Source organism: Rutidosis leptorrhynchoides, chromosome 8 (genome assembly GCF_046630445.1).
Source record: "Rutidosis leptorrhynchoides isolate AG116_Rl617_1_P2 chromosome 8, CSIRO_AGI_Rlap_v1, whole genome shotgun sequence".
NCBI classification, from domain to species: domain Eukaryota; kingdom Viridiplantae; phylum Streptophyta; class Magnoliopsida; order Asterales; family Asteraceae; genus Rutidosis; species Rutidosis leptorrhynchoides.
This window is the reverse complement of record NC_092340.1, coordinates 95,825,516-95,842,060: the sequence shown is the minus strand read 5'-3', so window position 1 is coordinate 95,842,060 and position 16,545 is coordinate 95,825,516. Positions and strand designations below refer to the sequence as shown.

The window sequence follows — 16,545 nt, the reverse complement described above, 5'->3', positions numbered from 1 at the left end:
AAGATTAGAAGAAAAATCACAATAAAACTTCCATTCAATTTCTTACAATTTTTTTTTTTCTAGAAAAAAACGTTACCATTTTAATTTTTTTTTTTTTTCACTTCTCTGCATTTTTTACAAAAATTTCTTCAAAATTAAAATCTGATTAATTGATTGATTCTTAGTACGAAGCTTTATGAAGCTAACTTCTATCTCTGTTTAAAAAACTCTTATCTATTAAAAACATTTGTTTTCTTAAGAATTTAAAACTTTTAAATGTACCGAAAAGAAGTTAATAGCTACTAAAACTAGAGTTTGAGAAAATGCTCATAGTTTTTTGTTAGTCTACGGTTCAAGCTATTCTACCGAACACTTAAATATATCTAATAAACTATCAGCTATCAACTACAACTTAACTATCTGCAACCGGCATTGTGACCATATATCAACTAGTAGCTACCATCTACGGGATGATTTTATTAAGATACCCTACAAATTTTTAACCATTAATTTATATATATATATATATAAATTGTGGTAAATGGTGTCAACATATGATTGGTTGACAACATTTGTTAATGGGTGGTGATATTTTCACTCTTACTTTTTTATAAATCCACAACAATTTCAATTTAGTTCCCAAATTACCCTCATGCAATTATTGACTGTATCATATTCGGTATTTACTTAAATAAATTATTACTGTTTTATTCTCATTCATCAAATCTCAAAACCCATATAACAACTCTTTATCTTGACTTAAGAAAATAAAATGTTTGACCACACTTCATTCCTTCTTCAAGCTTTCAAATATTTTTCTTTTAAAATTCTGGTTTTAAACAATATTCATGTGCTCTGTGTTTCTTGATCACGTCACCCAACACCATTATCTTTGTAATTTCAAACGACGTACGATCGACGTTAGCGGTACACTGCGGCACACGACAGAAAACGGAGATTTGTTGTGTTTCTGGTTCGAAAAAAACCCGTCGATAGTGAACCTGGTGCCGAAATAGACCACAAACAACTACACAACCGGAAAAAACAAAGAAATTAGTGGTCGAAAAATATTTCGGTGACAAAAACAGGTTGCGCGTGGCGGTGTGTTTGGCGACGTTTTCAGGAAAAAATAGTACTCTCAGGTTCGGAAAAGTGCAACAGTTTTAATGGTGTAGGTGGTGGCTTCAAAATCTCTAGGATTCAAGAGCAAATTGTGTTTAACTTTGAGATTGTTTTTTTGTTTTTAAGAACAGAAAGCAACAGACATTTTAGGAGAGAGACAAAGACATTTGTTTTTTTTTTTTTTTTTTTTTTTTCTTTGGTGATTCCTACGCGTATCAAGCCAATGTGATAAAGGGTATTTTCGGAAGTTAACTATAATTGTGTTTGGATTTATAAAAATTGAATGTGGAAATATCACTGCGCTGTGTTAATAGTAACATTTTTTTTAAAACATCATTTACTCCACCCACCCGACCCGAATACCCGCTACAGTACTTTTTTTTTTTTTCCTCCGAAACCAATCGCTGCTTCTTGCTCTGTACTATATAAATGTTTTTTATCTATTAATTATTAATTAATTTATTTAATTGAATTTGCATTTCTACTTATTTTGCAATAATTCGGATAACCCAATCGTTAAGTTTTACATGGACAACAACACTTCCACCCCCCCTTTTCCACACAATCCCCAAATATGCAAATTCCGGCCCCGGTTCGAGCACCGGCGTGGGTATCCACGCGCCGCCTTCTCGAACAAAAGCTATCGGACCTCCATAAATGTACAGACTTTAAGCAATTAAACCAAATACACGCTCTCGTTTACAAATCAAATCTTCACCAAGACCCATTCGTTATCCCCAAACTTATCACTGCATTCTCACTTTGCCGCCAACTACCATCCGCAGTTAAAGCCTTCAATCAAGTTAACGAACCCAACGTTCATTTATACAATACCATGATTCGAGCTCATGTTCATAACTCTCAACCTGCACAAGCTTTTGAAACCTTTCTTTTGATGCAGAATTCAGGTGTGTTTCCTGATAATTTCACTTACCCTTTTCTGCTGAAAGCGTGTGGTGGTCAAAATGATTATAATTTGGTTAAAATGATTCACAGTTGTATCGAAAAGTTTGGGTTTAGTTCGGATGTTTATGTTCCGAATGCGTTGATTGATTCGTATTCGAGGTGTGGGGTGATTGGTGTTGGTGCTGCTAAGAAGGTGTTTAGTGTTATGGAGGATAAAGATATTGTATCTTGGAACACGATGATTGGTGGGTTGTTAAAAGCTAATAGATTAAGTGATGCACGCCAACTGTTTGATGAAATGCCTGAACGAGATATGGTTAGCTGGAATACTATTTTGGATGGGTATGCCAAAGCGGGTGCGTTAAATGACGCGTTTGAGTTGTTCGAGAAAATGCCTGAGAGAAACGTTGTGTCTTGGTCAACGATGCTTACGGGTTATAGTAAAGCTGGTGATATGGATATGACCCGAATGCTGTTTGATAAAATGCCTGTTAAAAATATGGTTTCGTGGACGATAATTATAGCTGGATATGCGGGAAAAGGGCTAGCAAAAGAGGCTGTTGATTTATACGAGCGAATGGAGGAAGCAGGGTATCGACCAGATGATGGTGCGATTATTAGTATTTTAGCTGCGTGTGCAGAGTCCGGTCTGCTTTGGTTAGGTAGGCGTGTTCATCAGTCTATTAAAAGAAACAAGTTTCAATGTAGTACACTTGTAGAAAACGCTTTGGTTGATATGTATGCAAAATGTGGTAACTTAAACAAAGCGTTGAGTATCTTTAACGCGATGAGGGTTAAAGATTTGGTATCGTGGAACGCAATGATTCATGGGTTAGCTATGCATGGTGATGGAGACGAAGCACTTAAGCTTTTTTCTAGAATGAAAAAAGACGGATTTACCCCTGATAAAGTTACTTTTGTCGGGGTTTTATGTGCTTGTACTCATGCCGGTTTTATCGATGAAGGGATTCAGTATTTTTACACCATGGAACGAGATTACGGGGTTGCACCCGAAATCGAACATTATGGTTGTGTGATCGATCTTTTAGGCCGAGGAGGGCGACTTCAAGAAGCGTTTAGGTTGGTTCGAACCATGCCGGTTGAACCAAATGTCATAATATGGGGCGCACTTTTAGGGGCCTGCAGACTTTATAACGCAGTCGAACTAGCTCAAGACGTGTTGGAACATTTGGTAAAACTAGAACCTCAAAATGCAGGAAACTATTCAATGTTGTCTAATATATACGCTGCAACTGGTAATTGGGCCGGTGTTGCTGATGTAAGGTTGAAGATGAAGAACACTGGTAACGATAAGCCATCAGGGGCTAGTTTGATCGAATTAGAAGACGGAGTTCATGAATTTACTGTTAAAAATACTGCGCATCCTGCAAATGATAAGATTTATCAAATGGTTGATGGATTGAGTGACCATATAAAAAAAGTTGGTTGTTTTCCTGATGTAATTTGCTAATGTATGCTGATAAAATGGTGCTGCGAAGTTGTTTAGTCGGCCGTTTATTAGATCGACTTCGGTGATCTTGTTGTATGATGTGTGATCATACTGGATTCAAGTTCTAAAGGCTCGCAATCAATATTATTCATATACACCTGAATACAAGCTTTATGCAGTAATACATTATTTAATTACTTTCATCAATTGTAGTTATACATAAAATGTTTGATTCCTGGTGTTGTGTTTTTGTATACAAACAGTTTATCCATTGTAGTATAGTTGGCAATTAGTAAAGAAACCCTCCTAATTGCATTGTATATCATCAAAAAATGATAACTCTATACATGTATCACAATTTTTCAAGACCACAAGATCCATCAATTTCAAAGTATTAATAAAATAATTATTTAAATTAAGTACTACATTATTTATTAATCTTAAATGCTATTCATGGTTATGCAATAGGAAAAGTATATAAGATTTTATGACACGACCCTACAGTAGGGATCCAACTTATTTGGTGAATTCTTGGAGTTAACAAATCAGTTCATAGTAATCAATTTTTCACCAACTACTTTTTACCTAGTAATTTTAAATCTGAAATAAGACATCCTGAACTCAACTTAATAGATGTAACTATGTAGGAAAAGTGTGTTAATTTTGGGTGCTGATTCGTATACCACCAAAATTATCCATACACCACTAAATATGTAAGACAGTGTTGTACTGTATAACTCTCTAAAGCATATTTAGTGGTGTATTAATAATTTCAAGTGGTGTATGTATCAGTCCCCATTAATTTGTTTTAGATGTTGGATGTTGGCCAATCAACTAAGCACCATGATCCAACAAGAAAGTAGTTACATATTGATTATAGTTTTGCTAAAGGGGATGTTGGGTAGAATTAGAGGGGTGTTAACTAATTGTAGCTATAGTTGAAAGTTAGAGCTAGAGCTGAAGCTGAGAGCTTATATTTAAAATTGGAGTAGAAATTCATTATTTTAAAAGTTTTCGAACAAAAATAGCTGTAGCTGAAACTTAAACATGAGAATTTATGTAAAAGGACACATAAGTACATGATATATAATTAGATAAGTATAAGTATGTATGTAATTTCTCATATCATAAAACCCTAAGAATAAAATAGTGGCATGTGAATTAGATGCCGAATTATGCACGCCTTCAGAAGAAGAAATCCACTTGCACAATGTTTACATTCATAATCTTCACAAGCTGGAATGTGAGAAGCGTTCTATATAAAAGCAAACAGTAGTTATTTTCTTTCTATTGTTAGAAAGAAAGAGACGACTAATGAAATTTCTGGTATCATCATTATTGACGATTCTTGGGCAACAGATCCAGATTCAATAAAAACGCGGCCTTCTCAATATATGCAAAAACAATCATGGAAGCTGATTCTTATCGTCCATCTTTCAGCAACAGTAACTTTGCAAGACTTAATGAGGATGATCAGTAGATATTAAAATATGATTTTTCAATGGAAGATATAAAAAAGCGGTGTGGGGATGTTGTAACGACCCGACTTTTTCGACTTGCTTTTGTGCTTGTTACTTTCTCCGAAACTGCGTATTTGTGCGTACTGTGTTGGATTATATTCTGGGATCTTATTTCATGATTAATTACCTTCGTTTATACCATACAACGTGCCATTAAGTACTTAGTTACTTAACTTGATCCCCGAATGCTTTTATGACCGTTAGTGTCACTTGACGTTGAGAACGAGCTATATGTTTTGGTGTACGTTTAACTTTGGTCGTAATTGGAATATTACGACTACGTAATACTAATTGTTATTTTCTAATAACAATTACTTGGGCTTTTGGTTGCTTAATTATGCTTAGTAATTTACTTATGCTCACTAGTTAGTCTTGTTGGACTTTCTACCTTGTTGGACTCAAGCCCACCCTACTCTAGCTAATGGACTATTTAATTAGCCCAATTTTAATAAGTTTATGACCCATATAAATGTAAGACAAATGCCCATTTATTAGATGGAACATACTAGCATTTTTGTTAACCATAATCACAATTGTTGCATGAGATCCCAACATAAGCACCAACTTTAGACAACCATTAACCAAAAAACAAAAGTTTGTCCCCCTTGTCCCCCCCCCTGGCCGACGGCCACCACCACCATGCCACCCCATCACCTCCTATAAATACCATGCTAATTCCTCACATTTCACACTTGATCTCATTCACAAATTACACACACTTACTCTCTTATTCTCTCTCTAGTCTTTCTCACTCTAAAAATTGTAAGTTTCAAGTTTTATACTTCTTCTTTTCTTCTGCTTGTAGTCGACATCATCATCATCATGTGGAGATCAAGCTTTTTAGCTTCTTGATCTTGTTATATCTTGTAGATTCAAACTTTGGTTTGAATCCTTCAAGAACATGAAAGATTCAAGCTTTCTAGCTTTGAATCTTCATTTACTTGTTAGATCTAGCTTATGATTTCTTTATTTTGTTATAAAGATCAAAACTTGTGTTTATGATCTTCATGTAACTTGAAGATCTAGTCTTTTGCTTTAAGGATCTTCAAGAACATTAAAGATCCAAGCTTTCTAGCTTAGTGTTTCATTATTTTGTTAAAGATCTTAGCTTTTTAGCTTATGGTCTCATTACTTTTACTAGATCTTAGCTTTCTAGCTTATGGTCTCATTAATCTTGTAAAGATCCAAGCTTTCTAGCTTACGGTTTTCTTAATACTTGAGATCTAAGTTATTATTGTAGATCTCACTTATTTGGAACCTTTTTGTGATTGTTGTGATGATAAAGATCAATTCTTCATCATCTCATATGATGAAGATGCATAAACTTGTCTAAAAAGGACAAAGGTTGAAGCTTTATTGGGTTTATGCAATAAAGAGGCAACCTTGATGTTCAAAACTTGTAGAATGTTAGCTTTTACTCTTAGTTGTGTGTTGATGGTTGAAACTTGGTCAAAGTGATGCTAAAACATCAAATAGTTGTACACTTGAAGCTTACACGCATCAAACATGAGAACCGTGATGAGCATCAAGCACCAAGAAACCCACCGGAGCACTTGTTTGCTGTTTTTCGGGGTCTGATCAGACTCCTGGACTTCTGGAAAATTGATTTTTAGATATTTCGTTTCGAGTATATGACTTTTCATTTAGGCCTCGCCTAAATCTGATATACAGTTTAGGATTTATAGCCTTCCGAAAGTCAGTACGCCTTTGTAACGACGTGCTAAAATTCTGACCTACTCGCACTTAAACCGTCGCCACGGTCAAACAAAGACGAGTTAGGTTCTGAAAATTGGATAGCCATTAGAGGACTCACATACGGAGCCTTGGACACTCACCACGCGTCTTTTTGTTTTGCATAGAGTTCGTAGCAGCCGTACGAAATCAGCCTTTTGTTTTGATCTCTTTTTTTATGAGAACTTACTTTATCTTTTACGAACGATGATGATGATGATGATGTTTAGGACTTTACTTACGTAATTTTAAACTTTTGGGACAATATACCGACTTGGTGACCTTTGACTTAGGTTGACGACCTTTCGGACCGACTTACTACCTGCATACTTTTCGTATCGACTTTTACTGCTCATTCACTGTGAGTTATAGCTTTCCTTTTTACTTTACTATTTTTGGGACTGAGAATACATGCGTTTTTTTATGTTTTTACATACTAGACACGAGTACTTAAACTTTACATATGTGTGGGTGATATAACGGCACAAACATTCCCCTTAGCACGGTAACGTTTAATCATTGGTTTTTGAACCAGTGAACGCGAATATTAGATATGGATCCATAGGGTTTGACATCCCCACTCGGGCTAGTCGCGCTAGCATTTAACGGGTGTTTGATACTTCGAGGACATACGCACTCGCCAAGTGTACTTTTAGGGGGTATTACTATTACGTTAAGTTAGTTACCGGGTGCCCACGGATAAGCATATACTTTTCATACTGTTTTGGAATACGAAATCTCGTGGTCTACATTACATTACTGAATACAAACTATAGCTCACCAACATTCATGTTGACCTTTTAAGCGTGTATTTTTCAGGTGCTTAGACGTTGTTGCTTCCGCTGTGAGACTTGTTGTCTTGGTGTTTTAGACTTGCTGTCTTGGTATTATAGACTTGCTGTTACAGACTCGCTGTGTTAGACTTCCGCTGCATTACTTAGAGATGTCTCAATCATGGAACTTTTATCTTGCATTCACAACTTATGTTATTTGAATAATGGCTTGTAACGACCTTTGTGTCACGTTATCTTTTGTAAAACGTTATCCTTTTTGAATGCAAAACTTGTTTTAAAACAACATGTAGTATTGTACCGTGTAATGGACCTGTTGTTGACGATTCGTACATGATGGTTTTGTATGGGGTGTCACATTTGGTATCAGAGCATCGGTTGTAGGGAATTAGGTTGCATTAGTGAGTCTTGACTGAGCCGAGTAGGATTCGCTAATAGGACTAATCTACAACTTGCTCGTTTACTTGTTACTGCTTACTACTACTGCATGCTACTGCTTACCTTTACTGCTATGTGAACTTGCTGTATGCCGCTACTTTCTCGCTACTGCATGCTACTATCTGCCTTTGATTGCATGTTACTTTTGTTTAATACTGTTACGATTGCCATGCTATGTACTGCTAGGATGCTGTAGTGCCTGATTACGTGCTTACTATATGTCTTTCTGACATGGAAAAAGTTATTTTTCCTTGTTCAGATGACAGACATGCTGCCCATGACCTTTGACTTCGAGAGTGACTCGGATACGTGTGCTACCTCGCCTACTATTGTTGCTGACTCACCACTACCCTCCGGCGACTCTGGCGATTCGTCTTCTGGAGATAGTAGACACGTGCTTGACCTCATGGACGTCTCAGACGGAGACGAGGATCCCGAGGAGATTCCAGCACCACCCAGCCCTAGACTCCCGGGGCCACAGCACCATTCCGGTGGTACTGTGATTCCTGGGGGAGACGGAGACGGTCTCTTCCGTAACGAGCATGGACATTGGGCTAGACGCATCGCTGACGGACGAGTCGTACCGATTACACCTGGCAGATATCGACTCATGACCACCGGCCAGACGCTTTCTCCCGCCCGTGATGTACCTGCACTACCTTCCGACGATTCAGAAGGATCATCATCCGATGACACCAACGAGGAGGATTTCGAGGAGGATTCTGAGGAGGACTTCGAGGAGGAGCCCGTTCAGCCACCCTCTACCCCGCTGAAGAAGCGGTACCGCTTTGATGGTACTGTTATCCCAGGGGTTAATGGAGGTAAGCCATTCGTGTACGCACATGGACAGTTGGTTAGGGTCACCGCCTGTAAGAGGGTTGTATCGTATCCTGCCGATTTATTTATGCGTAAGGTCGACCGCTCAGTGCTGTCTACTTCTAGTACTACATCCGCACCACATGCACCATCTGCACCATCTGCACCACCTGCCCCACCAGCATCTCCCACCGTCGAGGAACTGACGAGAGAAGTGCATGCCCTCCGTGCTAGGGTAACTGAGCTCGAGGACCAGATGACCCACCTGATGGACATCATTTACCCACCCTCTCCATAGGACTGTTGTATTAGATTTCTTTATGTTTTCTGTTTGTAGTTTCCTGTTTTTCATTTATGTATTGTACGAACCTTATGATGTTGTATGCAATTTTCTTATTAGGAATGGAACTACTGTTGCCGATTTATTGTATGGCATTTTATTACATGTTGGCTTTTGTGCTACCTGCTGCTTGTTGCCATGCTTAGTTATCGTGTACTGTGTTGTTTCCATGTTGTTTACCGTATGCCGTGACGTTGTTGGTTAATGGATTTTGACTTAAGTCGAAATTTTTGTTTGGAAGATCGATGGCTAACGAAAGAGGTCCAAGAGAAATACCCACCGCAACACAGCTTGAGGAGATGATAGCCGTTCGAGTAGCCGCAGCTATGGCGAATGCAACCCCCAAGCTCCACCAGCTAACCCGAACTTCCAGAATGGGTGTACTTTCAAGGAATTCCAGAGCTGCAAGCCCCACAATTTCAGTGGAACAGAAGGGCCAGTTGGACTGGCGAGATGGTTTGAGAAGTTGGAAGCTGTGTTCCGTGTGAGTAACTGCTTCGAAGGGAATAAGACTAAGTTCGCATCCTGCACTTTGTCAGATGGCGCTTTGACTTGGTGGAATACGCTCGCCCAGGTGCGAGGAATTGACGAAGCTTATGCTACACCATGGGAGGAGTTTAAGAGGGCTATGATCGAAGAGTACTGCCCCAGAACCGAAATTCAGAAAATGGAAGCGGAGTTTTGGGAACTGAAAGTTGTAGGAACTGACCTTGATGGCTATAGCCGAAGGTACTTGGAGTTAGCTTTGATGTGCCCCACAATGGTTACTCCGTAGTACAAACGGATGGAGAGGTATCTGTGGGGACTCCCCTAGGACATTCAAGGAAATGTCACTTCATCAAAACCAGCTAATGTCCCAGAAGCTATGCGTATGGCGCACAGCCTGATGAATCAAATTACCTGCCAAGAGCCAGAGAAGGCGAAATCAGAATCGGGAGCTAGTAATGGGAAACGTAAGTGGGACATAAGTAAGGGGAAAGGTTTTGACCAGAACCCGACTAAGAGGTATGAGAATTTTAAGGGAAACAACGACTGGAGGAATCCTAACCCGAACCCTAGCTCTAACCCTAACTACAAAGGTAGTCTTCCCAGTGTAAGAGATGCTACAAGCATCACACTGGATACTGTAATGTAGTGTGTGAGAAGTGTAAAAGGACTGGACACATTGGCAGAGATTGTAAAATCACCGCCCCAGCTGTGAGGACAAACCCAAGTAGACCAAGGAAGTGTTTTGAGTGCGGTCAGCAGGGCCACTTCAAGAATGAATGTCCTAACAAGAAGAAGGATGACGGGCCAGCACGTGAAAGAGTCTTCAACATGAATGCCAGAGATGCCCGTGAAGATCCTGACTTGGTTACAGGTACATTCACTATCAATAAACTATTAGCTTCTGTCCTATTTGATACCGGTGCCGATAGGAGTTATGTATGTAGACACTTTTGCTCTAAGATAGATTGGTCGTTAGTACCTTTGGATGAGAGTATACTTGTCGAAGTAGCCAATGGAAAACTTGAGAAAGTTGACTAAATTGGCCGAGGAGGTATTATAAACTTAGCTGGTGTGGATTTTGAGATTGATTTGATACCCATTAAGTTGGGAAGCTTTGATGTGATAGTCGGTATGGACTGTTGTCCAAGGTAAGAGCCGAAGTTATCTGTGGTGAGAAGATTCTTCGTATACCTCGCGAAGATGGTGAGCCACTGATTGTTTACGGAGATAGATGTAGCCCGAAGCTGAACCTTATTAGTTGCTTGAAGGCACAAAAGGTTATGAAAAGGGGCGTTTTGCTATTTTAGCGCACGTGAAGAAGTTAGAAACTGAGGAGAGAAGCGTGGATGAAGTACGAATTGTGAACGGATTTCCCGGCGTATTTCCAGAAGAATTGCCGGGATTACCCCCGCCGAGATCAGTGGAGTTTCAGATCGATCTAGTGCCAGGAGCTGCACCTGTAGCTCGCACACCTTATCGACTTGCACCTTCCGAACTGCAAGAGTTGCAGAGTCAACTGCAGGAACTACTAGACCTTGGATTTATCAATACCGAGTTCATTGCCTTGGGGTGCACCTGTTTTGTTCGTGAAGAAGAAGGACGGATCTTTCTGCATGTGTATCGATTATCGTGAACTGAACAAGTCGACGATCAAGAATCGGTATCTCCTTCCCAGGATTGACGATCTTTTCGATCAGCTACAAGGATCCAGCATTTACTCCAAGAATGATTTACGATCAGGTTATCACCAGTTGAGGGTGAAGGAGAGCGATGTGCCGAAGACTGCATTTAGAACCCGTTATGGTCACTATGAGTTTCTAGTGATACCATTCGGTTTAACCAACGCACCTGCCGTGTTTATGGATCTCATGAATCGTGTATGCAAGCCGTACCTGGACAAATTCGTTATCGTATTCATAGATGATATCCTAATCTATTCCAAAAGCGAAGAAGAACATGAGCAACATCTTCGACTCATGCTTGAACTCTTGAGACAAGAGCAACTCTATGCCAAATTCTCCAAGTGTGATTTTGGTTGAAGGAAGTCCAATTTCTTGGTAATATCGTGAGCGATCAGGGTATCAAGGTTGATCCCGCTAAGATCGAAGCCATCAGCAAGTGGGAAACCCCCACTACTCCTACTTATATCCGCCAATTTTTAGGCCTCGCCGGTTACTATCGTAGATTCGTCGAGGGTTTCTCTCTAATTGCGCATCCTCTGACTGCGTTAACTCCCAAGGGGAAGAAGTTCATTTAGGAAACCGAGCAAGAGTCCGTATTCCAAACCCTGAAGCAGAAGTTAACCATCGCTCCTATTCTATCTCTTCCCGAAGGCAGTGATGATTTCGTTGTGTATTGCGATGCCTCCCGATAAGGTTTTGGGTGTGTATTGATGCAACGAAAGAAGGTTATTGCTTACGCCTTTCGACAACCGAAGATTCACGAGCGAAACTACACTACTCACGATCTTGAGCTTGGAGCCGTTGTCTTTGCACTCAAACTGTGGAGACACTATATGTATGGAACCAAGAGTACTATCTTCACCGATCACAAGAGCCTCCAACACATATTCGATCAGAAGCAACTGAATATGCGATAGCGACGGTGGATCAAGACGTTGAACGACTACGATTGTGAACTTCGCTACCACCCTGGCAAGGCAAATGTTGTAGCCGATGCCTTGAGCCGAAAGGAAAGAATGGTACCACTTCGTGTCCGAGCCTTGAACGTCATCATTCACATGAATCTCAATAGCCAAATCCGTGTAGCTCAAGAGGAAGCTCTCAAGGAGGAGAATATTGCTCAAGAGCACTTGAAGATTCTCGTTTCTCGATTCGAGGTCAAGGAGACTGGACTCCGATACTTTGCCGGAAGAATCTGGGTGCCTAGTTATGGGGATTTACGAAGCCTAATTCTAGATGAAGCCCAAAAGTCAAGGTATTCGATTCATCCAGGAGCTGGTAAGATGTACCACGACCTCAAGGTTCAATATTGGTGGCCAAACCTCAAGAAGGATGTTGCGACTTACGTCGGAAAGTGTTTAACTTGTTCTAAGATCAAAGCCGAACATCAGAGGCCATCCGGGTTACTTCAGCAACCCGAAATCCCGCAATGGAAGTGGGAAGGAATAACCATGGACTTCATCACGAAGCTACCTAAGGCGGTAGGCAATTATGATACCATCTGGGTTATCATTGACCGTCTTACCAAATCTGCACACTTCCTAGCTGTGAAGGAAACTGATACGATGGAGAAACTCGCGCAACTATACATAAAGGAAGTTGTATCTCGACACGGTGTACCCTTATCAATTATTTCAGACCGAGACGCCCGTTTCGCTTCTAGATTTTAGCGTTCTTTGCAAAAAGCTTTGGGAACACGTTTAGATATGAGTACTGCGTATCACCCGCAAACCGACGGACAGAGCGAACGCACGATTCAAACCCTGGAGGACATGTTGCGTGCTTGTGTAATTGATTTCAGAAAGGCTTGGGAGAAGCATTTGTCGCTAGCCGAATTCTCTTACAATAATAGCTATCATGCAAGCATTAAGGCCGCACCTTTCGAGGCTTTGTATGGCCGCATATATCGTTCTCCTATCTGTTGGGCTGAGTAGGTGAAAAGAAACTCACTGGACCCAAACTCGTCCATGAAACAACCGAAGAAGATTGTCCAAATTCAAGCGAGGCTCAAGACGGCCCGTGATCGTCAAAAGAGCTATGCCGATCTTAAGCGTAAAGATAGTGAATTCCAAATAGGTGACCGAGTGATGTTGAAAGTCGCACCTTGGAAAGGTGTAATCCTTTTCGGAAAGCGTGGGAAGCTAAATCCGCGATAAATTGGTCCTTTTGAAGTCTTGGAGCGTGTTGGACCCGTTGCTTACCGTTTGGATCTTTCGACTCAGTTGAGTGCTGTTCATCCCACTTTTCACGTGTCGAATCTGAAGAAATGTCTTACTGAACCAGAACTTGTCATACCACTTGAGGAGCTTATGATTGATGACAAACTCCACTTCGTGAAAGAACCTTTTGAAATTATGGACCGTGAGGTCAAAACCTTGAAACGCAACAAGATTCTAATTGTTCGAGTTCGTTGGAATGCTAAATGAGGACCTAAGTTTACTTGGGAGCGAGAGGATCAGATGATGCAGAAGTATCCTCACCTCTTCACAACTCTACCGTCTACCTCAACTTAAAATTTCGGGACAAAATTTTCATTAACAGGTGGGTAATGTAACGAACCGACTTTTTCGACTTGCTTTTGTGCTTGTTACTCTCTGCGAAACTGCGTATTTATGCGTACTGTGTTGGTTTATATTCTGGGATCTTATTTCATGATTAATTACCTTCGTTTATACCATACAACGTGCCATTAAGTAGTTAGTTACTTAACTTGATCCTCGAAGGCTTTTATGACCGTTAGTGTCACTTGACGTTGAGAACGAGCTAAATGTTTTGGTATACGTTTAACTTTGGTCGTAATTAGAATATTACGACTACATAATACTAATTGTTATTTTCTAAAAACAATTACTTGGGCTTTTGGTTGCTTAATTATGCTTAGTAATTTACTTATGCTCACCAGTTAGTCTTGTTGGACTTTCTACCTTGTTGGACTCAAGCACACCCTACTCTAGCTAATGGACTATTTAATTAGCCCAATTTTAATAAGTTTATGACCCATATAAATGTAAGACAAATGCCCATTTATTAGAGAGAACATACTAGCATTTTTATTAACCATACTCACAATTGTTGCATGGGATCCCAACATAAGCACCAACTTTAGACAACCATTAACCAAAAAGCAAAAGTTTGTCCCCCTTGTCCCCCCTCCCCCCATGGCCGACGGCTACCACCACCATGCCACCCCATCACCTCCTATAAATACCATGCTAATTCCTCACATTTCACAATTGATCTCATTCACAAATTACACACACTTACTCTCTTATTCTCTCTCTACTCTTTCTCACTCTAAAAATTGTAAGTTTCAAGTTTTATACTTCTTCTTTTCTTCTTCTTGTAGTCGACATCATCATCATCATGTGAAGATCAAGCTTTTAGCTTCTTGATCTTGTTATATCTTGTAGATTCAAACTTTGGTTTGAATCCTTCAAGAACATGAAAGATTCAAGCTTTCTAGCCGTGAATCTTCATTTACTTGTTAGATCTAGATAATAATTTCTTTATTTTGTTATAAAGATCAAAACTTGTGTTTATGATTTTCATGTAACTTGAAGATCTAGTCTTTTGCTTTAAGGATCTTCAAGAACATTAAAGATCCAAGCTTTCTAGCTTAGGGTTTCATTATTTTGTTAAAGATCTTAGCTTTTTAGCTTATGGTCTCATTACTTTTACTAGATCTTAGCTTTCTAGCTTATGATCTCATTAATCTTGTAAAGATCCAAGCTTTCTAATTTAGGATTTTCTTAATACTTGAGATCTAAGTTATTATTGTAGATCTCACTTACTTGGAACCTTTTTGTGATTGTTGTGATGATAAAGATCAAGTCTTCATCATCTCATATGATGAAGATGCATAAACTTGTGTAAAAAGGACAAAGGTTGAAGCTTTATTGGGTTTATGCAATAAAGAGGCAACCTTGATGTTCAAAACTTGTAGAATGTTAGCTTTTACTCTTAGTTGTGTGTTGATGGTTGAAATTTGGTCAAAGTGATGCTAAAACATCAAAGAGTTGTACACTTGAAGCTTACACGCATCAAGGATGAGAACCGTGATGAGCATCAAGCACCAAAAAACTCACCGGAGCACTTGTTTGCTGTTTTTCGGGGTCTGATAGAATCCTGGACTTCTGGGAAATTTATTTTCAGATACTTCGTTTCGATTAGATGACTTTTCATTTAGGCCTCGCCTAAATCCGGTATACGGTTTAGGATTTATAGCCTTCCGAAAGTCACTACGCCTTTGTAACGATGTGCTGAAAATTCTGACCTACTCGCACTTAAACCGTCGCCAAGGTCAAACGAAGACGAGTTAAGTTCTGAAAATTGGACAGCGGTTATAGGACTCACATACGGAGTCTTGGCCACTGACCACACGTTTTTTAGTTTTGTATAGAGGTCGTAGCAGCTGTCCGAAGTCAGCCTTTTGTTTCGATCTCTATTTTTGATGAGAACTTACTTTATCTTTTACGAACGATGATGACGATGATGATGTTTAGGACTTTACTTACGTAATTTTAAACTTTTGGGACAATATACCGACTTGGTGACCTTTGACTTAGGTTGACGACCTTTCGGACCGACTTACTACCTGCATACTTTTCGTATCGACTTTTACTGCTCATTCACTGTGAGTTATAGCTTTCCTTTTTACTTTACTATTTTTGGGACTGAGAATACATGCGTTTTTTTATGTTTTTACATACTAGACACGAGTACTTAAACTTTACATATGTGTGGGTGATATAACGGCACAAACATTCCCCTTAGCACGGTAACGTTTAATCATTGGTTTTTGAACCAGTGAACGCGAATATTAGATATGGATCCATAGGGTTTGACATCCCCACTCGGGCTAGTCGCGCTAGCATTTAACGGGTGTTTGATACTTCGAGGACATACGCACTTGCCAAGTGTACTTTTAGGGGGTATTACTATTACGTTAAGTTAGTTACCGGGTGCCCACGGATAAGCATATACTTTGCATACTGTTTTGGAATACGAAATCTCGTGGTCTACATTACATTACGGAATACAAACTATAGCTCACCAACATTCGTGTTGAACTTTAAGCGTGTATTTTTTAGGTGCTTAGACATTGTTGCTTCCACTGTGAGACTTGCTGTCTTGGTGTTTTAGACTTGCTGTCTTGGTGTTATAGAGTTGCTGTTACAGACTCGCTGTGTTAGACTTCCGCTGCATTACTTAGAGATGTCTCAATCATGGAACTTTTATCTTGCATTCACAATTTATGTTATTTGAATAATGGCTTGTAACG

At 39.6% G+C, this 16,545-nt stretch overlaps 1 protein-coding gene across 1 annotated transcript; it reads left to right on the top strand.

Moving 5' to 3' along the window:
- Nucleotides 1–1,634: 1,634 nt before the first annotated feature.
- Nucleotides 1,635–3,660, top strand: LOC139862199 (pentatricopeptide repeat-containing protein At3g29230). Its single transcript, XM_071850758.1, has one exon. The coding sequence runs from the start codon at nucleotides 1,676–1,678 to the stop codon at nucleotides 3,476–3,478; it is 1,803 nt and encodes a 600-aa protein (XP_071706859.1). The 5' UTR covers nucleotides 1,635–1,675; the 3' UTR covers nucleotides 3,479–3,660.
- Nucleotides 3,661–16,545: the final 12,885 nt, after the last annotated feature.

What these genes read in the sequence shown, in the direction of transcription:
- LOC139862199 (XM_071850758.1), top strand. Translation starts at nt 1,676, where the DNA reads ATGCAAATTCCGGCCCCGGTTCGAGCACCGGCGTGGGTATCCACGCGC.